The 24,154-nt window shown below is 53.7% G+C and overlaps 1 protein-coding gene across 2 annotated transcripts in view; it reads left to right on the forward strand.

Annotated features, from left to right (window-relative positions):
• Positions 1–24,154, forward strand: part of DNMT3A (DNA methyltransferase 3 alpha) — an 86,304-nt gene that overhangs the window by 59,469 nt on the left and 2,681 nt on the right. Inside the window, exons 8-22 of one of the 2 annotated variants that reach the window (XM_053383853.1) lie at positions 7,400–7,612; positions 9,118–9,276; positions 10,489–10,596; positions 12,213–12,369; positions 12,546–12,695; positions 14,567–14,611; positions 15,048–15,127; positions 16,394–16,506; positions 17,846–18,029; positions 19,240–19,324; positions 19,414–19,559; positions 19,687–19,777; positions 21,674–21,822; positions 23,449–23,588; positions 23,845–23,914. In XM_053383853.1, the coding sequence (XP_053239828.1) occupies positions 7,400–7,612; positions 9,118–9,276; positions 10,489–10,596; positions 12,213–12,369; positions 12,546–12,695; positions 14,567–14,611; positions 15,048–15,127; positions 16,394–16,506; positions 17,846–18,029; positions 19,240–19,324; positions 19,414–19,559; positions 19,687–19,777; positions 21,674–21,822; positions 23,449–23,588; positions 23,845–23,914 (1,890 nt within the window). The remainder of the gene's footprint in view (positions 1–7,399; positions 7,613–9,117; positions 9,277–10,488; positions 10,597–12,212; positions 12,370–12,545; positions 12,696–14,566; positions 14,612–15,047; positions 15,128–16,393; positions 16,507–17,845; positions 18,030–19,239; positions 19,325–19,413; positions 19,560–19,686; positions 19,778–21,673; positions 21,823–23,448; positions 23,589–23,844; positions 23,915–24,154) is intronic. The other variant, XM_053383854.1, reaches the window with a different exon arrangement.

The following is a 24,154-nucleotide window of genomic DNA, read 5'->3' on the forward strand; positions in this document are numbered from 1 at the left end:
TGCCAAATACCTGATTCACCCAGCCTAGCGATTCAGGGGGTCTGGAGGTGATTCAGGCGCATCTTTTGCTACTGCGCTACCGGTTGAATCAGCTGTTTGGCGGGACAGAGCAGGAGACACAACTCTTGCTTTGGCGCTACCTTGGAGACCAGGGCTGGGCGATATAGGGATATATCGTCCAAAACTGCTTTAAAGTTCACATTGTGATAATTGTTTTGTAATATTTGAGCTGGCAGTCTATCGCTAATCACAGTGTGTGTAAGGGCTGGGCGATAACTGCTTTTCAATATTGCAATATATCACCAGCTAAGCATTGCAATGTTATCAGCAGCTAAATCTTGCAATCTGCCACAATGTCTGAAATAAGGTACCACCCAGAGGCGAGAAGGACAATGTGCTGGCAACTGCTACTACTTAAGGGTCTAAAACGGATAAGTGACAATGTTATCAATCGCCACACAGTCTGTTTCGCCAGCAGGCAAGCCAAAATTCATCCCAGCAGGACTTTAGGTTTGCGGCATGGCTACCCAATGGTGGGATTCTGGACAATCCAAAGTATGGCGCTGAGTCGTAGGGAATACAGTCACACCTTGGGTTACAGACGCTTCAGGTTGCACTTTTTTGGGTTACGGACTGCCGAAACCTGGAACAGTACTGGAACAGGTTACTTCCGGGTTTCAGCGGTCGTGCATGCGCAGAAGCGCCAAATTGCAACCTGCGCATGCGCAGACGTGCCGCTGTGGGTTGCGAACACTGCGGGTTGCAAATGTGCATCCCGCACGGATCACATCCGCAGCCCAAGTGTCCACTGTACAAATAAACTGGGACTGCCAGGCTGCAGAAGCAGCAGTGGCAGAAACCGCTTGCCATGACCGCGATACGTAGCGGCAGCAGCAGCAACTTACGCGGCCTCACGGCGACGACAGAGAGTGGCGGCAGTAGCAGCACCCCATAAGGCTTCGTGGCGGTGATGGAAGGTGGCGGCAGTCGTGGTGGTGGCCCTCTGAGGCCTTGTGGTGGCAGAAGCTGTGGCAGCCGGCCTCGGCGGGTCTTTGCAGGCCAGTTCCGCTTCTGCTGGCGTCTCCTGCGCCACCGCGAGGCCTCAGGCTGCTGGCAGCGCCATGACAGGGCCTTGCAGGCGGTCGCCGCTTTCGCCACTGCCACAAGGCCTGGCAGGCCACCATGACTGGCCATCATCTGCCGTGGCGATGCTTTGCAGGTGCTGCAACCGTCTCTGGACACCCACAGGCACCCCTGAGACACACAGATGACGGCGTATGTTAAGGAGCATATCCACGGAAAGGAGCTGTGGGGCGAGTTTTCTAGCTTGGATTCTGGCATTGCAGGGGGCCAGATTAGATGACCCCCCCGGGGGTCCCGTCCAACACTGCAGCTCTCTGATTCTTGGATAGGGAAGCCAGCAAAGGAACTTGAGAATTCCGCAATGGGTTGGATGTCCCACTTGACTAGGAGGGGAAATATGTGAGTGCCCCCCCAAGTAACCCTTCCCAAATTGCATTTGGTCACGGAGTGTCCCCATCTTGATCTGGAGATGTGGGGCAGTCAAGAGTCCTTTCTCCTAAGATTTGGGATCCTGGTTTCTCATGGGAACACTTCTAGAAGCCTGCTCTCCCCTTGAGCATCTCCTCCCCGTCCCCGGCCATTTATTTACTGTATTTTTTGCTCTATAAGACGCACCAGACCACAAGACGCACCTAGTTTTTGGAGGAGGAAAACAAGAAAAAATATATTCTGAATCTCAGAAGCCAGAACAGCAAGAGGGATCTCTGCGCAGTGAAAGCAGCAATCCCTCTTGCTGTTCTGGCTTCTGGGATAGCTGCGCAGCCTGCATTCGCTCCATAAGACGCACACACATTTCCCCTTACTTTTGAGGAGGGAAAAAGTGAGTCTTATAGAGCAAAAAATATGGTATTTCGTTGGTGGCTTTCCGCCCCAATTTTCAGCTCAAAAGGCTCTCTGAGTGCCTGACAGGCAGTCAGATGAAGACAGCCGCTTCCCGCAGTCTTGCCATCTCAAAAACCCACAACCTGCAAGGGGGCAGGAAGAGGAAATTAAGGCTTTTGGACCACAGGACCAAGCCCCCCTCCCCTGGTTGCCACATGCTGTTCAGGGTGCTGCTCCTGCGCTGTCCAGAGAGAGTTCAGTGGGTGCAAGACTCTGAGAAATTAGAGAACAAAGTGGGGGGGGCAGAATTCTTGGAATTTTGTGGGATATTTGAAAAAAATGTCACAGTGATACAAAAATGGTTGTCGGGTTTGATGTAATAGAGCAACGGAGGAGAATTTGTAGTTTAGCCATTTAGAATTGGTGTGTTTAATGGATAAAATGTAATCAACGTAGCAGCGTTATAAGGGAATAAAAGAGCATCGTAGTAGAAGGGTGGGTGGGAGTCTGTTGGACAGGAGAGATTGGTTCTCGCTGTATTTTAAAAGCATTTGTAAAATTTGAAAATCCAATTAAAAAAATACTATTTTAAAAAAGAGTTTAGTGGGGGAAGTTTGTGGGCTGCCAGTGGGGGGACATTGTTTAGTTTGGAGGCAGGGGCGAGAGGAAGCTTGGGGTGGGAGTAGCAAATAATAATAGTATTAGTAGTAGTAGTAATAATAATAATAGTGCCCTATACCCGCAGGTCTCAGGGTGGTTTACAATATAAAAGCACAAGAGACATAATAAAAACAAAAACACCCCAATAATCCCGCCCCCCCAAGCAAAAAACCCTGGAGGTGATTCACACTTCCATTATGCCGATAGCTTTCAAGGCCGCTTGACAGACAGCAGCAACGACAATTAATTCTACGAGGCTTTATTAAGTTTTGTGAGCCCCCCAGAGTGAAGAGCAACATATTAAAATGCAATAGGTCAGCCATCAATCGATGCAAGTATAAAAGTGCAACGTCAGCGGCAGGAGGAGGAGGGTCAGGCCGGCTGCAATGCCCAGAGGAGCATCAAAATGTTTGGCCGGCAGAGTCTGAAAACAAAGACTAGGGGATGGAGCCACTGGGGAAAGACGCCCAGGGAGGGGCCTGGGATGGAGTGGGCACCCGGCGGAGCTCCCTGGTCTCTTCTCCTGCACTGCAGGGGGTTGGGCTGGATGACCCCAGGGTGCCCCCCAACCCTCCCATTCCGTAATTCCCTGGGAACAATGCCTCACCCACCCCTCTTCTCTTCTTCCCTGGAAGCCCTCTGGGGGAATGTGGGCAGCAGAAGATACATTGATTAAATATTATCCCTCCTAACTCACGCTAGTGGGGTTATTCATACTGCAGAGTACAGGGCTCAGCAAACTTTTTCAGCAGGGGGCCAGTCCACTGTCCCTCAGACCTTGTGGGGGGGCCAGACTATATTTTTTGGGCAGGAATGAACAAATTCCTATTCCCTACAAATAACCCAAAGATGTGTTTTTTTATAAAGGACACATTCTACTCATGTAAAAACGTGCGGATTTCCGGACCATCCGCAGGCTGGATTGAGAAGGCGATTGGGCCAGATTCGGCCCCCAGGTCTTGGGTTGACTACCTGTGGCAGAGTACATTCCCCTCTTTACATAGCAGTTGCTAGTTGCAGATTCGTTAGAATCTCTTAATTTCTATTCCTGGTAAGACCCCTTTGATTCCCGCCTAAAAGAATACAGACACAACAGCCTTCTTTTAAAGTAATAAGAAGTTTACTCACATTCAGTTCACAGCTGGATCCCTGAAGGCAGGCTTCAGCTTAGAGTTACAGAAGAGGGTTTGAGTTCATCCCATATGGGAACTCATCCCACATGCTGCTGGCTGAGAGAAGAAAAGGCATAATAATAATAATAATAATAATAATAATAATAATAGTAATTTATTATTTGTACCCCGCCCATCTGGCTGGGTTACCCCAGCCACCCTGGGCAGCTTCCAACAAAGATTAAAAATACATTAAAATGTCACACTTTAAAAACTTCCCTGAATAGGGCTGCCTTCAGATGTCTTCTAAATGTCAGATAGTTATTTATCTCTTTGACATCTGGTGGGAGGGCATTCCACAGGGCAGGTGCCACCACCGAGAAGGCCCTCTGCCTGGTTCTCTGTGGCTTCGCTTCTCGCAGCGAGGGAACCGCCAGAAGGCCCTCGGAGCTGGACCTCAGTGTCTGGGCAGAACGATGGGGGGTGAAGACGCTCCTTCAGGTATACAGGACCGAGGCTGTTTAGGGCTTTAAAGGTCAAAAGAGAGGAAGGTGGCTGCGTGACTGGACCTTTTGTGGGGTCTGGAAGGGTCTCGCCCACCTACCTGGTCACCTACAAAGGAAGGATGCTCCAGACCAGGTGGGACAGGAAGTTCAACTGGCTGGACCAACACCCCCCTGTTTGTGTCCACTCTAGACAAACAGGAAATGTTGTATTGACTGCTTGTGTTACATCCCACACCCTGGGGGCCTCTTCCATGAAGCCTTCCATCCTTCGACTGCAGGCGCTCCTCCACCCTCGCGAGGCTTCCTGCTGCTGGCGCAAGTGAGCGGATCTGGCCGCCCTCTGGGCAGCCACAGGAGGCTTGGAGGGGCAGCAGAAGAGGCTGCCGGGGTCTGTCCTGGAGCCTCCTTGGGGGGCTTCCACAGTCCTTGCTGGGGAGCTTTTCCAGGAGGTGGGGGCCTGAGGAATCTGGGGCAGCCCCAGAGAGAGAGCCCCCTCCTTGCCCCTGCCTTTGGGGACATGCAAAGAGGGGGGCTGTGTTGGCGACTGGACGCAGACTCTCACCCAAGCCCTGGGCATGGTGGGCGCTTGCATCTCTGCCAGAACCCGGCCAGATCTCACTTGGGTCCTGCTCTCCAGATTTCTGCACCTTCCTCGCTGCCCTTTTCTTGGCGTGGCTCTTGGGCCAGATCCTTCTGCCGGGGACTACAGATTTGGGGTGGGCTGGTTGCTTTTAGCATGTGCAGAAACGGAACTGTGTCAAAAATGCCCCAAGCCGTTGGAAAGGGATGGAGAGGTTTCCGTCCACCTGTTGTTCTTCAAGAGAGGAAGAGTCTTGGGTGTTGGCCAGTTGTCTGGGGTGGGCAAGGGGGGGTGTGAGCCTGAGTGCTCCCCCCCATCCAAAAAGTGCCTTTAGTTTCCAGGTGGATTTGTGCAAAGCGAGATCCAGACAAGGAGGTCGGGGAAAGATCCCACGTGGAGGGGGGGGGGGTTGCAAGGACCTTGTGGGGAGATGTTTATTTATAACTTACGTATAAATACCACAGCATCATAAAAACATATCCCAGTGGTTTCCAGCACTATAACGCCAAGCAATAAAATTACAGAAAGAAGTAAGCGATGGGAGGACCTGGGGGGGGGGCTGTGGTTCCACTTCTGGGCACCTTGATCCAGACTTAGGTGGGAGTCGGGGCCATGCCAGTGGTGCTGAGTCCCTGTGCTGGGGGTGGGCAGGGCTCCGATCCAGGCCAGCCTTGGCCAACGTGCTTCCCTGCAGATGTTTAGCAGCACAGCTCCCATCAGCCCGTGTTGCCTGGGGCCACGATCCACCCACAGGTTATTATTATTATTAATAATAATAATAATAATTTATTTATACCCTGCCCATCTGGCTGAGTTTCCCCAGCCACTCTGGGTGGCTTCCAACAAAGTATTAAAATACAGTGGTCTGTTAAACATTAAAAGCTTCCCTAAAGAGGGCTGCCTAAACAGGTTGTCCTGCGCCAGCTCCTTGGGGCCAGCGGAGGTGTGTCCCCCCCCCCCCCGAGACTCTCTCATCTTCAGTCTTCCCAGGGAGAGGCAGGGCAGCTGCTTGGGGGGAGGAAGGCAGAATGCGGAATCAGGTGGGCAACTCACCTGTCCCAACTTGGGGATGGTCTTTCCTCTCTCATGGTGACTTGGATGCCGGCCTGCGATGCTAGTCAGCTTCAGGGTGTGAGAAGCAGCCCCCGTGCCCCCCCCCTTTGGCGATTTCATCTTCTGTCTCCTTCCTGGAGTCTTTTGGGCTCTTGTGGGAAAAGGCGAAATCTGTGCTTACCTCCATCTCAATTCTGTAGTCAGAAGCAGATCGGTGGGACTGGGGTGAGCTGTTCTCGTTGCCTTTGGTGGGGGTGTCCTGGGGGGCTTGCTTTGTGCTGTCCTTGAGGGGCTTAGCAGCCGCTGCCAACACACAGTTGCCGCCATCTGAGCCCCCAAATCTCAGACACGCATCGTCAGCTTTGCTCCTCCAGAGCCCCGGTCTTTCCAGAGAGGCAGTGGTAGGTCCTGCTTCCTTATGGGGGCTGCAAAAAGGGATCCCCCCCACTTCCTTTACCCCCATCGGTCTGTTGCTTCGTAGTTGGAGAGAGCCATTGCTTGAGGCCTTGAATGTGGGGGACACTTGCTAAAAGTATTTGGCAGAAATACTCAAACGCTCCTTTTTGCTCTTAAAAGTTGGTCTTCCCCAGTTGTGGTTTGAGACCAGAATGTGGGGATATACTTGCGCCTGCCTGGGAGTCGGGGGTTTGGATCCTGCCTCCCGCACGGTGGATTCCCTGTGGGATCTTAGGCAAGCCAGCTCTCTGTTTCGCCTTACCTGTCCAGTGGATTCCTGAGTGGCCTGCCCTGCAGGGGGGGTTGTGATGGGAAACAGAAAGATGAGAAGCAATTTTGAGGGTTAGAAATGCCACCCAGGTCAGAAACCTCCAGAGTGGATTTCCACCCTGCCCTAACCAAAACCTTTTGGCAGTTTCCGTTACGCTGAGATTGTCTGGCACTGAGCTCTCTGGCCGCCTGCGGACTGGGATTGGCGAGCTCAGCGGGGCTGGCAGAGCCTGTGGGGAAGGAGGAGACCCCTTGCACATGGGGGGGGCTGCTTCTGGTGGTCTCAACCAGGCCCCGCATTTACTGAGCAAGGCCCCCCAGCTGAAAGACCCCTCCTCACCCCACAAGGTCATGCTGAATTTTGCAACTCTCAAATTCTCAAAATGAGGGGTGCTAAAAAGTTGAAGCGTGGGAATTCAAAAAATATTTGGGTCCGATTAATATAATTTAGTATTGCTTGGTAAGTAAAATATGTATAAAGTTGCATATAAATTATTGCCAAGGGCTTGCAGTTAAATGACTTGGTTTTCCGAAAGCAGTTCATGTGCTTCTTCATCAAACGTAGACTTAACCAAGCTAAATGCAGTCCGGTTGCAAAAATAATTGCGCCCGAAAACATATTTTTCTCACTGGAGCAAAAACTAAGTTTTGCCCCCTGAAATGGCATGCCCTGCCTGCCATTTTTTCCCGGCGGAGCTTCCTTCCTGGCAAAATGTCTCTCTGTCCTGGAAGGCACGCGACCTGAGCTGGCTGGGCTTTGCCCGGCAGTGAGTGCGCCAGGGTGGGCACCATGAAGGGGGGGGGGAGAAGCCCCTTCCCTCGTCTGCCACCCCAACCGTGTCTGCCGTCTCCCGCAGGCTGAGAAGAAGGCCAAGGTCATTGCCGGGATGAATGCGGTGGAGGAGATGCCCCCCAGCGAGCCCCAGAAGGAGGAGGAGGCCAGCCCCCCGGCCTCGCAGCAGCCCACGGACCCCGCCTCACCCACCGTGGCCACCACTCCGGAGCCCGTGGGGCCCGAGGCTGTCGACAAAGGCATGTCCAAGTCGGCCGACGACGAGCCGGAATACGAGGTGAGCAGTGCCCTGCTGTGAACCCACCCCCCAGAGCTCTCGACCCCCTAGTGGGGCTGCTGCATCCCTGGGGGTCTCTCCGCACACTGAATGCTGGCCCCCAGACGGGGCTGGCCTGAGCCATGCTGGGCAGAGGCTGTGGGCAAGGGCATCTCTGCAAGGGGAGAAGCTGGTGTGGCCGGCCGCCACTGCGGTCCCCATGCAGCCGTGTGCTGAAGACTGCGCCTATGGGGTGCCCCCCACCTTGAATTGGGTGGATGAGTTGGCAGGGAGGAACGATGGGGCTGAGAGTGGGAGCGCCCAGGAGAGGGTTTCCTCTCAGCCGGAGGGGAAGGAGGCTCAAATCCCCAGGGAAGGTGAGGCCAAGATCCTGGTAGCAGCGAAGGATCGGAATTGTGGAATCGGGGGGACCCCATGGGGACATCTAGTCCAGCCCCTGGCAATGCAAGACGGGAGGCACAGAGTTGGGAAGAACGCATGCCGGCTGGTGGGAGATGGCAAGGGGCCGGTTGGAGGGAGACTGAAGAGGGTGAAGTGAGATCTAGAAGCTTGAGAAGGCCTTTTGGCATGGGGGGTCCTCTCTCTGCAGCACATCCAGGCCCACCTCTCCTTCACACCCTCGTTGCCCGAGTTCCCCCGTGTCACAGGCAGCCCCACTCAGAGACCCCCAGGCAGCCTCTGATGGGGGTTGAGGGATAGACAGAATTTCTGCCCCACTTTCCCTTCCAACAAACCCCAGAGCGGACGATAAACGACAAAAGCAGAACAAGTGCAGAAAAAGTCCTAGAAAAGGATTCGAAAGCCATCCAGACAACATCCATACAGCACTATTTGCAAGCCAGAGACTGAGAAATAAGCTAAATGTGGCAATTTCAGCACAAGTCATGTTAGCTGATGAACAAATCACCAACGAGGCATTTAGAACCTATAAAATAATATATCAAGTCCATACACACACTCTTCCTCCCCACCTAATGACTCACAATCTTTGCTTCTTTTTAAAAATAGAATTTTTATTTGATTGTACAGATTGGTTGACATTCAAAATCACAAATAGTAAAAATTACACAAGATTCTCCCGAATCTCTAGACTCCCCTCCATCGGTTCTTGAGTCAACCTTTTCAGCTGCATATTATAAGTCACTCTTAATTTTCTGGTTCTCCATTGCATCCACAGCCTACGTAACATTACAAGAGTTATTTAAGACCTGCTAGAGAGTCCAGATGTTTACAGTGGTCTTTCAAGTATAGTCTAAATTCCCCCCATTCTTTGCTGAAGTTTTGATCTTCCTGGTTTCTGATTTCCACGATCATTTTTGCCGTCTCTGCATAGACCAGCAACTTGGTCTGCCATTCCGCTCTGGTCGGGGGGAAACACTCGTCTTTCCAACTCTGGGCAAGCAGCTGTTGATCTGTGCTTTCTTCCATCCATTAAAACACACACATCTGCAACAGACCTGGACGCCCTTAGCCTGATGGTCTTTTCTTCTTCCTCCCCACGGCAGGACGGCCGGGGCTTTGGGATCGGGGAGCTGGTCTGGGGGAAGCTGCGGGGCTTCTCCTGGTGGCCGGGACGCATTGTCTCCTGGTGGATGACGGGCAGGAGCCGAGCCGCCGAGGGAACGCGCTGGGTGATGTGGTTTGGCGACGGGAAGTTCTCTGTGGTGAGTGGCCCGGGGGGGGCAGGCGGGCTCGTGGGGGGGGAGCCAAGCAGGCAGCCGAGGGGCAAGGAAGCGCCTGCTTGCTGTGGCCTAGGCCCTGGGAGGCCGGCAGGGTCCCCTGCATGAAAAAAGAGGCTGCAGGATCAGGCCAGGGGCCCAAACCCAAGAGCCCCAGTCTCCCCTTCAGTTTCCAGCGCCTAGAATTCAGAAGCATGGCTGCCTCCATGCAATCCAACACCCATCGAGAGACCTCTCCTCATCCATGAACTTGTCCCAGCCTCTTTGGAAGCCATCTGAGTTGGGGGCCATCTCTGCCCCCTGTTAATGGAGAAATCTGAGGGCTCCCTTGGGCAAAAAACAAGGACACCAGCCAGGAAGACCAGAGCAAAAGAGCAGCCAGTCGGCTTGGTCTTGATTGAAGCCTGTCGCGACAGGACTCCCACCTGCCACCAGGTGGAACAAGATGGAAGCCCCGAACAAGAGAGAACCCAAACTTTTATTAGCTGCTAATCCCCATGTTACACCCCCCCAAACTACGAAAGGGGAGGTCTGGTGGCAGTAATCTGAGCATCCTGGACCCTGCCCCATGGTTCCCCTTGCCCTCCACCAAACACCCATCAAGTGTAACAAAAGAGATCTTTACATTTCCCTCTTTCCCAGCCAAGTTCATCACACCCTTTTGTCTTCATCTGGGTTTGTTCTTTCTGGCATGGCTACCTGTCTGGCACTCAGGTATCAGGAGGCCAGGAATTATCCCTCAGGCAGAGGGGCTGCTGAGGAGCTGAGCTCACGTGTCTATTATGAATTTCAGAAGTTTTCCCAGTGAGCCAGTACAGAGATACATTTATCAGTGAATTCTTACATTTGGTATCGTGCAGCAGAGGCCCTTTGAATAGGCAGGAAGAAACTGTGATGAAGTGTTTTGTGGGGACAAATCACAAAAGTCACAAAAGTGACTGGGCTGATTTTGGTAGTGCATGATATCTGCTGGAGGGGCAACCCCCTCAACCTATATGTAAATTCCTGCAACCCTCCTGTGGCAGGGAGTTCCGCAGTTCCACTTTGCTTTCTAACCCTAAGAAACTCCACCCCGCCCTCGTTCTGTCATTTATTTTCCAAAAGAGGGCGAAGGAGGTCTCCCCGGCTGCCTGGACCGCCCCTGGGATTTGTGGAGAGGGTTCCGCATCTTCACACGTGCCCCCCCTCTTTCCGCAGGTCTGCGTGGAGAAGCTGCTCCCGCTCAGCTCCTTCTCCAACGCCTTCCACCAGGCCACGTACAGCAAGCAGCCCATGTACCGCAAAGCCATCTACGAGGTGCTGCAGGTAAGGCCTGACTCTGCCTCCTCCCCCCGTTCGCGTCAGCGTTCCTCTAAGGGACGCAGGTGGCGCTGTGGTCTAAACCGCTGAGCCTCTTGGACTTGCCGATCAGAAGGTCGGCGGTTCGAATCCCCATGACGGGGTGAGCTCCCGTTGCTCGGTCCCTGCTCCTGCCAACCTAGCAGTGCGAAAGCACATCAAAGTGCAAGTAGATAAATAGGTACCGCTCCGGCGGGAAGGTAATAATAATAAATTTTTATTTATACCCCACCCTTCCCAGTTCAGAAAACCGGGCTCAGGGCAGCTAACAACAAATTTAAAACACTTAATTGATGCAACAAAAAACAGCATAAAATACAGTATAAAACATGAATAACAATAAATTCAGAATTCAGAAATCAATTTAGGGGGAAATCTATCCAGTAAACATTAGATGATCACCAGGGCTAGCTGGCTAAATTAGTCCTATTTGGGCCAGCGAGGAGACCAGGGGAGAATTAGCTGTGGGATCCCAGAGCGGGTAATCTTCATAAAAAGGGGAGGGGGGGGAAGGAAGGGGAATAAAAGATCAGGCTAAGTTCAAATTAAAGGCCAGGCGGAATAGCTCTGTCTTACAGGCCCTGGGAAGGAGGTTAAATCCTTCAGGGCCCTGGTCTCATGGGACAGAGCATTCCACCAGGTGGGAGCCACCACTGAGAAGGCCCTGGCCCTGGAGGAGGATAGTCTGACTTCCTTAGGGCCCGGGACCTCTAAACTATGATTATTCATGGACCTTAAGGTCCTCTGCAGGGCAGACCAGGAGAGGTGGTCCTGTAAATACGAGGGCCTTGAGTTTCTGTACGCTGCTCTGGTTTCGGTGTTCCATTGCGCCAGAAGCTGCTTAGTCATTCTGGCCACATGACCCAGGAAAAGTGTCTGCGGACAAATGCCAGCTCCCTTGGCCTGTAAAGCGAGATGAGCGCCGCAACCCCAGAGTCGTCTGCGACTGGACTTAACTGTTAGGGGTCCTTTACCTTTTAGGAAGCCTTTAAAAGGACAAGTCCTCCCCTCCCCTCCCGTTCACGCTGCCCCACAGACAAACTCAGGGGGTGGGAAGGGACCTGGTCAACTGCTCCACAGCCTTCCTCACCTGCCCCAGATCCACCTGTGCCAGAAGCACAGAGGAAGAAAAGGGGCTTTCTTGGAAAAACAACATATTGAGGGTCTCCTAGTCCAGCCCCCTTGAGGCAAGCCAAACAGAGGCTGAACCAATGTGTGGGGAACGCGCCCCCCCAGCAGGGACCACAGCCAGCCTTGCCAGGGGGCAGATTCACATGCACCTACAAGTAGGTGGGAAAAAGCCCAGGTTCCCCTGCAGAGCTTGGGGGCTGCAACAGAGGATGCAGCAGGGGTATCTTTGCCAGCCAGACCCCCACCCTGAAGCAGCTGCCCCAGGAGCCTAGGGAGCAGCCTTGGCTGACCATTGAGCCCAACGAGCTCAGTATTGTCCGCTCAGACTGGCAACAACCGCTCTCCAGGACTTCAGGCAGGGAGATGCTGCCATCGGGGATTGCACCGGGGGCCCTTCTGCATGCACGCAGGTGCTCTACCCACTGAATGAACTGTCCCTTCTGCCCCCGCAGGTGGCCAGTAGCCGGTCAGGCAAGATCTTCCCCTCCTGCCCCGAGAACGACGAAACCGACACATCCAAAGTGGTGGAGATCCAGAACAAGCAGATGATTGAGTGGGCTGTCGGGGGCTTCCAGCCCTCTGGCCCCAAGGGCCTGGAGCCGCCAGAAGGTAAGGAAGTGGGGCAGGAGCTGGGGGGGCTCTAGGGCAGGCGGGCAGGCAGACCTTGGGGCTTCCTGTCCCCGAAGCCCGGTGAGAGCGAGGAGAGGAGTTTCCTCACTAAGGGACTGCGGAGTTAGATTCGCACTCGGGGCTTGCCCCCTCACCCCCCCGTTCTTTCCTTGCAGAGGAGCGCAACCCCTACAAAGAAGTTTACACAGAGATGTGGGTGGAGCCGGAAACCGCTGCCTACGCCCCGCCTCCCCCCGCCAAAAAACCAAGGAAAAGCACAGCGGAGAAGCCCAAGGTCAAGGAGATCATTGACGAGCGCACCAGAGGTCAGCTGGGGGCCGGGGGGGCTGCTTTGTCTGGGAGGTTCCCCACTATCTCTGATGTCGGACCATCAGAAGGATCCGCCGGATCAGACCCAAGGGGATCACCTAGTCCCCCCCCCCCATTTGGGGATTGAACCTGCAACCTTGGACTTGCCAGCGCCACGCTCTCGCCAGCGCAGCGCAAGCAGGATTTGAACACAAGAGCAGCGCTCTCCTCCGTTAATTTGCCTTTCAAAGCCGCCTTTCTTGGCTGCCTCCTGTGGCAGGGAGTTCCAAAGTTGAACTCTGTGCCGCATGAAGGACTTTTCTGGCCCAGATGCTTCTGGAGGCAGGGGCAGGGGGGAAGCATTGTAGGGCAGTAGCTGGCCCGCTGTGCCTTTCCCCCCCGGACCTGTGTTCCTGGTCCTCTGTACCCCACTCCATCTGGGGGTGCCCCCTCCTCTGCTTGCTGGAGTAGCTGCCCCAGTTTGCTCCTGTGCAGAGAAAGACCTGCACAGGACTAGGGCGTTGAGGTGTTCTAAGAGGCTGCGTGGAGCAGTGGTCAGAGCAGAGCTTTCCCCGTAAGTGTGTCCTCTCTCCCTGTCACCCCCTTCTGGGATGCAGGACATGGGGGCCCCCTTCTTGCCTCTGTGCTTTGTCACCTGCACCCTGGCACAGCCCCTGGGCAACCTTCCTGCCCCTTAGCCTCCTCTTCCGCTCCTGGCATCGCTGGCACAGAGTCCTTGTCCCAAAGAGGCCAGTGTTGTGCTTGGGGGGCTGGCTTAGAGACCCTTCTGGCTGTTCCTCTGGGCAGCCCGGGACCCTGAAGGAGGGGTCAGGGAGGCTGTGCCCCCCGGGGGGGGGTCATGGAGGACTCTGCAGGAAAGGGGCAAAGCCTTTGCCCAAAGCTCAGTGCAGACAGACGTCCCCAAAGCAAAACAGGAAAAGTGGGCAAACCGTTTCAGTCAAGCCCTACCTAATCTGGGCAGGTTTCGTCAAGACCACCTCTCTGTTTTTATAATGGGAAAAGAGGCAAAATCAGCATAGATAAAAGACCATCAGATGTGCTGATGAGCAGCTGAGGCCACCCCTTGGCATCCCATAATGCAGCCTTTGCCAACTTGGTGACCCCTCCAGAGAATAAAAAAATTGGGGAGTTGGAAGGGACCCCTGGGGGTCATCCAGCCCAACCCCCTGCAAGGCAGGAATCTCAGCTAAAGCTTCCTGGACAGACAACCATTCCACCTCTGCTTAAAAACCTCCAAGGAGAGTCCATCACCTTCCAAGGGAGACTGTTCCCTGTCAAGCAGCTCTGACTATCAGAAAGATTTTCTGTATGTTTAGTCAGAATCTCCTTCCTTGTCACTTGAAGCCATGGGTTCGAGTCCTGCCCTCCAGAGCAGGAGAAAACAAGCTTGCTCCCTCTCCCATTTGAGACATTTGAAGATGGCTCTCCTATCTCCTCTCAGTCTCCTCTTTTCCAGGCTAAACATACCCAACTGCTTCAACCACTCCTCATCAGGCTTGGCTTCTAGACCCTTGATCATTTTAGTCACCCTCCTCTGCACACCTTCCAGCCTTTCAATATCCCATCTTCCTAAAAACTTTTAAATTTTTAATTCTTTTCCTGTATTTTTTTTTTGTTTGATATTGATGCAAACCGCCGTGATAGATTTCTGTGATACAGTGGTGTAATAAATCTTTTGAAAAACAAGATAAACATAACTTTTTAATGTGTTGTTTTGCGCTTTCCTGTTGTTGCAAAACGCTGTGATGTATTTCTGGGAAGCAGTGGTATATAAGTATTTTTATAAATAGCAGAACAGAGCCCAACCTTATACTCTGCCAAGATCTGCCCTCCGCTCACCAAACCGCCCCCCCTTTCCCCTCCGCAGAGCGTCTTGTTTACGACGTCCGGCAGAAGTGCAGGAACATTGAAGGTGAGCCTGAGCCCTTGCTGCCTTGGCTGCGCAGAAGCGGGAGGGGTGCATGCATTTTTTTGGGGGGGGGTCGCTTTTCCACGTCCGCTTTCAGAGCTTCCCTTCAAGAGATGCTGGCCCCGGAAGCCATAGGGTCCTGGGGGGGCGAGGAGAGTCTTTCCTCCCCCCGCCTCGTAAGTGGCAGTCACTCAGAGCGGAGGGTCTTTTGTGCCCCCCCCCTGCAGCTGCCAGCTCCATCCGGTCCAGCAGGAGGGGCCGTAATGTTCCGGGTCCGGTCCAGAGGTTGCTGGGTGTGCCTTTGGAAGAGGGGGAGCATTGCAGATAGGTACAAAGGGAGGTGGGCGGTAGGTCTTGCAAGGTGGGGGGAGGCCAGGGGGCAGCTCCCATCCCCCCCTCTCCCCCCCTAACCCTTCTCCCCTTGTGCCCCCCCTCCCAGATATCTGCATCTCCTGCGGGAGCCTCAATGTCACCCTGGAGCACCCTCTCTTCAACGGAGGCATGTGCCAAAACTGCAAGGTAGGCCTCGAGGTGCCAGAATGCAGATAGGTAAAGGTAAAGGGACCCCTGACCGTTCGGTCCAGTTGTGACCGACTCTGGGGTTGCGGCGCTCATCTCACTTTACTGGCCGAGGGAGCCGGCATACAGCTTCCGGGTCATGTGGCCAGCATGACTAAGCCGCTTCTGGTGAACCAGAGCAGCGCATGGAAACGCCGTTGACCTTCCCGCCAGAGCAGTACCTATTGATCTACTTGCACTTTGACGTGCTTTTGAACTGCTAGGTTGGCAGGAGCAGGGACTGAGCGACGGGAGCTCACCCCGTCGTGGGGATTCAAACCGCCGACCTGATCAGCATGTCCTAGGCTCTGTGGTTTAACCCACAGCGCCACCCACGTCCCAGAATGCAAATACAAGCCCTGCAAATAATGGAAATCTTGTCATCGAGGCAGCACGTGGGTCGCTAGGGGGTGGGGTGGCAGGGGCCCCTTCTGCCACAGTGAGGCTCCTTATGGGGTCCCTGCCGCGGGATCACATTCATCCAGTGCTTTACCAACTGCACTGGCTCGCGGTGGAGTCCAGGGTCAGGTTTAAGGTGCTGGTTTTGACCTGTAGAGCCCTATGCGGCCTAGGACCCACATACCTAAGGGACTGCCTCTCCTGGTCTGCCCCACGGAGGACCTTAAGGTCCACAAATGACAACACTTTGGAGGTCCCAGGTCGCAAGGTGGTTAGATTGGTCTCAACTAGGGCCAGGGCCTTTTCAGTACTGGCCCCGACGTGGTGGAACGCTCTGTCACAAGAGACCAGGGCCCTGCGGGACTTGACATCTTTCCGCAGGGCCTGCAAGACAGCTGTTCCGCCTGGCCTTTGGTTTGGACTCAGTCTGACCCTTATGTTCCCCTCCCCTTATGGTCTTGATTTATCAAGAGGCTGCATTTTAATTTTTACTGTGATTTTATTGGTGTTAGCCAGCCTGAGCTAACTCTGGCTGGGGAGGGCGGGGTATAAATAAAAATATTATTATTATTATTATTATTATTATTATTATTATTATTATTATTCTCCTCCTCTGCCTGTGGCCAACCTGTAAGGGGGCAAGCAGCGCCTTTCCTGTTAGTGTGCTGCAAAGGGCTTTGGCATGGAGCCGTAGAATTGTGGAGTTTGGTGGGACCCCTAAGGCCATCTAGCCCAACCCCCTGCGAGGCAACAATCGCAGCTGACCGTCGGTGCCAAGAAGGCCCCCTCACTCCTCTCTTCTCTCTCCTCTTGCCCCCCCCTATCCAGAACTGCTTTTTGGAATGCGCTTACCAGTATGACGACGACGGCTACCAGTCCTACTGCACCATCTGTTGTGGGGGCCGCGAAGTCCTCATGTGTGGCAACAACAACTGCTGCAGGTGAGCCAAAGGACGGGGGGAGGGTAAGGGAGGGTTCCACACCTGTCTGTTCTCCCCCCCCCCCCGGCAGGGTAATATTATTATATCCTGAGGTCCAGCGCCGAGGGCCTTTTGGTGGTTCCCTCCCTGCGAGAAGTGAGGTTACAGGGAACCATGCAGAGGGCCTTCTCGGTGGTGGCGCCTGCCCTGTGGAACGCCCTCCCATCAGATGTCAAGAAATAAACAACTATCTGACTTTTAGAAGTTATCTGAAGGCAGCCCTGTTTAGGGAAGTTTTTAAGGTTAAGAACAGTTTCAGGTTAAGAACGGACCTCCAGAACAAATTAAGTTTGTAACCAGAGGTACCACTGTACAGTGGTACCTCTAGTTGCGAATGGGATCCGTTCCGGAGGTCCGTTTGCAACCTGAGAAGAACGCAACCTGCGTCTGTGCATGCGTGTGATGTCATTTTGTGCTTCTGCGCATGTGCGAGCGGCGAAACCCGGAAGTAACCCTTTCCGGTACTTCCGGGTCGCCGTGGAACGCAACCTGAAAATGCGCAACCTGAAGCAAACGTAACATGAGGCATGACTGTATTCTGTTTTTAGTCCTCTGTTGGGAACCGCCCAGAGTGGATGGGGAAACCCAGCCAGATGGGCGGGGTATCAATAAATTATGTATATATGTATGTATGTATGTATGTATGTATGTGAGGTAGGAGCCTGCCGGGACTTTCCCTTTGACTCCTGTGTGAGAGATGGCTGCCAAGGGGAAGCCCTGCCTCACGCAGAAGCAGGCTGGGAACCAGACCACAAGAAAAGCTTGCTGGACCAGCCCCATGGCCCAAGCAGACGCCCAAAGGGAAACCCACAGGCAGGATCCGAGCCCAAGAGCAACTCTCCCCTCCTGCCGTTTCCAGCAACTGGAATTCAGGAACATTATTCACTCAGACTATGGAGGCAGAGCAGAGCCATCCTGGTTGGAGACATCGATAGCCCTCTCCTCCTCCTCCTCCATGAATTTGTCCCATCCTCTTTGAAATCCATCCAAACTGGAGTCCATTGCTGCCTCATGTGGGAGGGAGTTCCACAGTTTAAGGAGGCGCTGCATGAAAAAGAGCTTTCTCTTATCTGCCCCGATTCTTCCAGCATTCAGACTAGGGATAAGGAAAGATTCACCCAGCAGTTGGTTCTGGGTTGGGCTAGGCCTGGGAAGGACCCCCGCCAGTCAGTGCCAGGGTGATCCCACAGGCAGTGGAGCAAGCCAGGGGGGCAGGGGGGGCAGACTGCCAGTCAGGAATCCCTTCCTCCCTCCCTCGTCCTGCTGGGCCGGAGTGCTGACGGCTGGACTCTGCCCGCAGGTGCTTTTGCGTGGAGTGCGTGGACTTGCTGGTGGGCCCTGGCGCTGCCCAGGCGGCCATCAAGGAAGACCCCTGGAACTGCTACATGTGCGGCCACAAAGGCATCTACGGCCTGCTCCGGCGGCGGGAAGACTGGCCCTCGCGCCTCCAGATGTTTTTCGCCAACAACCACGACCAAGAGTTTGTAAGTTCAGGGCGGGGGGGGGGGATAAGGCGGGTCTTGGGGTGCCTTTTTGCCAGGACGCTTCAGGAGGCGGCAGGAGACACCTCGGCCCTTGCGCTCTGCCGTGGCCTCTGGGGAGCCGCTTGTCTTGCCTGGCCAGTGGCAAGAGTGGATTTATTCCCTTGTGATGCTCAAGGCAACGTAGCACAGCAGCGGCCGGCAGGGAAGCCACACAAGGGGAGCTCCAGGCCTATAAATTGCACGGGCTTCTATTATTATTGTTGTTGTTGTTGTTATATTTACTTTAATTTAATTATTGATTGATTGAATTTATACAGCGGCCTATATATACCCAGAGGTCTCAGGGCAGTTAAATGCTTGTAGAATGGCATTCCATCACCTTAGCTTTTATGCATGTGTAGAAATCCAGTCACATTCTCTGGGAACGGACATCGCTGGGCGAGATCTGGTTTTCAGCATTGCAATATATCACCAAATAAACATGGGAATAGAGTGGTACCTTGGTTCTCTAACTTAATCCGTTCCGGACGTCTGTTCCAAAACCAAGGCGTTCTAAAACCAAGGTTTGCTTTCCCATAGAAAGGAATGCAAAATGGATCAATCCGTTCCAGAATGCAAAATGGATCAATCCGTTCCAAAACCACTCCTAAAACTACAATTTAACTAGACTTTTACTGTCTAATGAGACCATTGATCCATAAAATGAAAGCAATAAACAATGTACTGCAGTTACACAATCGATCAATCAGTAGCTGAACTGGGTTCCACACAGTCACAAAAACAAACCAAAAAGAGCCACAAAAACGCAAAATAAATAGTAAAAACAGACAGACCTCAGTGTAACACTCAAAATGGAGCACGTTCGGCTTCCAAAAAAAGTTCGCAAACTGGAACACTTCTGGGTTTGCAATGTTTGGGTTTCAAGTTGTTTGAGTGCCAAGGCGTTTGAGAGCCAAGGTACCACTGTATATTGATATATCCCGATGCCCAAAAGAAGCATGGAGCTATGTAGAGGCTTTGGTTGGCTTGCAAGATCTCCCTTGGCCTCATGAGATCTCCCATGAGATCTCGCACGACCTTCCCTCCACTGGGGGAATTCCAGGGGTCTTGACTTTGCACAAATTTGCCTCGGCACACAAAGCCCCGGGACACAACCCCCCGCCTTCCTCTATCGCCCACCCCAACGCCGTCTCTCTTTGCATCTTGGCAGGACCCACCAAAGGTTTACCCGCCGGTCCCCGCCGAGAAGAGGAAGCCCATCCGGGTGCTCTCGCTCTTTGACGGCATTGCCACAGGTGAGCCTGCCCCTCTCCAGGAAGCGAGGGCTGTGTTAGGGTGCAGCCCCCCCCCTTGCGCAGCTGTGACACTCCCCCCCTCCCTCCAGGTCTCCTGGTGCTGAAGGACCTGGGCATCCAGGTGGACCGCTACATCGCCTCAGAGGTGTGCGAGGACTCCATCACGGTTGGGATGGTGCGGCACCAGGGCAAGATCATGTATGTTGGGGACGTCCGCAATGTCACGCAGAAACACGTACGTGGAGCTCTGGGGAGGGGGGGAGGGCGGCTTCCCCTCCCTCTGTGCCGCTGGCCCAGGACCCCAGCCCCAGGGGGCGCCCCTCCCGCCTCTGACCCTCCCGCCTCCTCCTTCCGCACTGCAGATACAGGAGTGGGGGCCCTTCGACCTGGTGATTGGAGGCAGCCCCTGCAACGACCTCTCCATCGTCAACCCCGCCAGGAAAGGCCTTTACGGTAGGTGTGTCCCCCCCCGGTCCCTGCTGGGGCTCACGCGGTCAAAGAATCGTCGGGTTGCATCATCGGGTCCAGGCTTTCCGAAACTCTGGTCTCCAGCTGTTTTTGGACTACAGTTCCCATCCTCCCTCATCATTGAAAGACCTACACTGGCTCCCAGTATGTTTCCAAGCACAATTCAAAGTGTTGGTGCTGACCTTCAAAGCCCTAAACAGCCTTAGTATACCTGAAGGAGCGTCTCCACCCCGGACACCTGGGTCCTGCTCCGAGGGCCTTCTGGCGGTTCCCTCGTTGCGAGAAGCTAAGTTACAGGGAACCAGGCAGAGGGCCTTCTCGGTGGTGGCACCCACCCTGTGGAATGCCCTCCCACCAGATGTCAAGAAATAAACAACTATTTTAGAAGTTATCTGAAGGCAGCCCTGTTTAGGGAAGTTTTTAATGTTTGAAGTTTTACAGTGGTACCTCTGGTTGCAAATGGGATCCGTTCTGGAGGCCCATTCGCAACCTGAGAAGAATGCAACCTGCGTCTGTGCATGCGCGGGTTGCGATTTGCCGCTTCTCTGCATGCGCGTGCCGTCATTTTGCACTTCTGTGCATGTGAGAGCGGTGAAACCCGGAAGTAACCCTTTCCGTTACTTCCGGGTCGCCCCGGGACGCAACCTGAAAACGCACAACCTGAAGCAAACGTAACATGAGGCTACCAGACTTTTGGAAGACATCTGAAGGCAGCCCTGTTTAGGGAAGCTTTTAATGTTTAACAGACCACTGTATTTTAATACTGTGTTGGAAGCCACCCAGAGTGGCTGGGGAAACCCAGCCAGATGGGCGGAGTATAAATAATAATTTCTATTCTATTCTATTCTATTCTATTCTATTCTATTCTATTCTATTGGTCCCACTCGCTAGGGATGATGGGAGTTGTGGTCCAAAAACAGCTGGAGACCCAAGTTGAGGAAGGCCTGATCTAGTCCAGCCCCCTGCAATGCGGGAATCTTGGCTAGAGCATCCATGACAGATGGCCCTCCAACCTCTGCTTAGAAACCTCCAATGAAGGAGAATTCACAACCTCCCAAGGGAGACCGATCCACTATTGAACAGCTCTTGCTGTCAGAAAGTTCCTCCTGATGCTTAGTTGAAAACTCCTTTCTTGTTACTTGAAGCCATGGGTTCGAGTCCTCCCCTCCAGAGCAGGAGAAAACAAGCTAGTTTACTCTTCCATCTGATGGCCCTTGACGTATTGGAAGATGGCTCTCCTATCTCCTCGCAGTCCCCTCTTCTCCAGGCTAAACATTCCCAATGAACTCAAAGCCGTTTAAATCACCTGTCTCACTGATAGCTGTGACCCCAGGGTTAGGGTCTTCCTTTGTCTAGTGACGGTGGCGCTGTGGCCTAAACCACTGAGCCTCTTGGGCTTGCCGATCGGAAGGTTGGTAGTTCGAATCCCCATGATGGGGTGAGCTCCCGTTGCTCAGTCCCTGCTCCTGCCAACCTAACAGTTCAAAAGCACGCCAGTGCAAGTAGATAAATAGGTACCGCTGCGGTGGGAAGGTAAACAGCGTTTGCATGCACTCTGGCTTGCATCACAGTGCCCGGTTGCGGCAGAAACTGTTTAGTCCTGCTGGCCACATGACCCGGAATACTGTCTGTGGACAAACGCTGGCTCCCTCGGCCTGAAAGTGAGATGAGAGCCGCAACCCCAGAGTCGCCTTTGGCTGGACCTAACCGCCCAGGGGTCCTTTACCTTCCCTTCCCTTGCCTAGGGGGCTGGAGAAAGGGATTCCCCTGCACTCTTAATCCCACAGAAGGGGTGCCAGAAGGGCTTGCCAAGGGAGCTTTTGTGGGCTGGTCTCTGGTTTGCGCCCCTGTTCATTACGGTCTTCCTCCCCTCCCACCCAGAGGGCACGGGCCGACTCTTCTTTGAGTTCTACCGGCTGCTGCACGAGGCCCGGCCCAAGGAGGGAGACGAGCGGCCCTTTTTCTGGCTCTTTGAGAACGTGGTGGCGATGGGCGTCAGCGACAAGAGAGACATCTCTCGCTTCCTGGAGGTGAGAGGGTGGGCAGCGGGTGGGTGGGCAGGCAGCGCTCTTTCCTCCTTGCCCGCCCTCTGTATGTCCCTGGGCGGGAGAGGGAGGTGCATCCTGGGGGATCCTGAGCCGGATCTGAGCCAGTGCAGCCAGAACAGGAACAGCAGTGTCTCCAAAGGCGCGACCTGCCTGCCTCTCTGCTGTATTCCAGGCACAGGGAGTTCCTCCTGCCACCAGAGGGCACCTGAGTGTTTCCAGGGCTCATCTTGCACATGCCGCTGCTTGAAAAGCAGCCTTGCCTAGCGGTTAGAGTAGCAGAGCACCGGGTTCAAATCCCCCGCTCTTCCAGGAAACGCTCAGCAGGTGGCTCTCAGACTATCCAACCTGGCAGGGTTGTGGGGTTTAAATGAGGAAGGGCAGAACCATGTTGGCTATCCCGTGCTCCTTGCAGGGAAATTGGGGTATCAGTGTTGACCTCCTGTCATCCCTGTCTATTGTTCCTGCTGGCTGTCGGGGTTTTGGGAAGGGGGCAGCTTCTGAGGGAGGGGGCAACATCTGGCAGCCAGAACGTTAGCCCCCCAGGGGTAAACAGCCACGTCATAAATGAGGCAATTTAAGAGCTTGCGTCTGAGAAGCTGAATGATCTGTTCCAGGATTGAATCAGGGTGAGGTTGTCAGACAGGGCCAGGGGTCAGCAAACTTTTTCAGCAGGGGGCCGGTCCACTGTCCCTCAGACCTTGTGGGGGGCCGGACTGTATTTTGAGAAAGAAAAAAAATGAACAAATTCATATGCCCCACAAATAACCCAGAGATGCATTTTAAATAAAAGGACACATTCTACTCATGTAAAAACACACTGATTACGGTCCGGATTTAGAAGGTGATTGGGCCGAATCTGGCCCCGGGCCTTAGTTTGCCTACCCATCGTCAGGGCATTGAATGAATGAATGAAATCTTTATTGCTGAAAGCAATAAGCCGTCACAATTGGTCACAATGCATAGAATACAAATAATTGATTTAAAACTGAACAACAACAGCAGCAAAGCAAACATACAAAAATGTGGAAAACACACCTGCATAAGTTAAGCACTCCATTTCTCTCGCTCCCCCTTATGATACTTGTCTTGGTGCCCAGCTCTCAACTTTTGCAACCTGCGCAGTAAGAAATACGTTCTTGCCAGTCAGAAAACTAGAGATTTGCTGAAGGGGAGGTTGATTGGAAAGAGAGCAAAGGATGTAATCTAGGGGAATCCACAGAGAGGGAAGGGGCACCAAGGGTGGTCTCGTACAACCCCCTGCGAGGCAGGAATCTCATTGGGTTCTAGATTAAACCGCAGGGCGCCTTCCGCTCAATGAGGACAGGGCTGGCACAGGGGCATCGGAAGCTGCCTTCTACTGCACTGGCTGGCACCAGTGGCTTTCCAGAGCTTCAGGCCTGCCCTGGAGATGCCCGTTCTGCGGGCAAGGCGGGCGCTGCGCCACTGAGCTCTGCCCCTTCCCCAAAGGCATGAGCAGGGGCAGCCCCTCGCTGGAAATGTCTGGAGGGCCTGAGCCCCAAAGCGCAGCTCTGCCTGGGGGGGAGGGCAGCCCGTTCCCCCTGCCCGCCCTGTGACGCCCTGCCTCCCCCCCCTCTCTCTCTGCTGCAGTCCAACCCGGTGATGATCGATGCCAAAGAGGTCTCGGCAGCGCACAGAGCCCGCTACTTCTGGGGGAACCTGCCCGGCATGAACAGGTTGGTCAGAGGTCTGGCGCCAACACCCAGAAACCCGCCCGTGCCAAGGAAGCGGTGAGGTCCTGCCAGAACCCTGCCTGCCTTGGGACAGAGAGGAAATAATAATAATAATAATAATAATAATAATAATAATAATAATAATAATAATAGTAGTGGTGGATTAAAACTTTAGCCCGCTTGCCAGCTCCTCTGGCACACATCTGTGTGGGGCGAAGGTGTGAGGCCCAGGAGGTTGGGGTCTTGCAGGGAGGGGCGTTGAGGCTCCTGGGATCCCTGTTCTGGGCTGATCAGTTGTCTGTTTCCCCTGCAGGCCGTTGGCTTCAACTGTGAATGATAAGTTGGAACTGCAGGAGTGTCTGGAGCATGGCAGGATAGCCAAGGTGAGTGCAGGGAATTGGGACCCGGAGGGGAAAGGGCCTCTAGTTGAGGAAGGAAGGAAGGCAGGAGTCGCCAAGTGGTCGGACCTCACAGGCAGGGAAGGCCACCCACCTGGATATAATAATAATAATAATATTAATAATAATAATAATAATAATTTATTATTTGTACCCAGCCCATCTGGCTGGGTTTCCCCAGCCACTCTGGGCGGCTTCCAACAAGGATTAAAAATACATTAAAAT

This window comes from Podarcis raffonei, chromosome 3 (assembly GCF_027172205.1).
Source record: "Podarcis raffonei isolate rPodRaf1 chromosome 3, rPodRaf1.pri, whole genome shotgun sequence".
Lineage (NCBI taxonomy): Eukaryota > Metazoa > Chordata > Lepidosauria > Squamata > Lacertidae > Podarcis > Podarcis raffonei.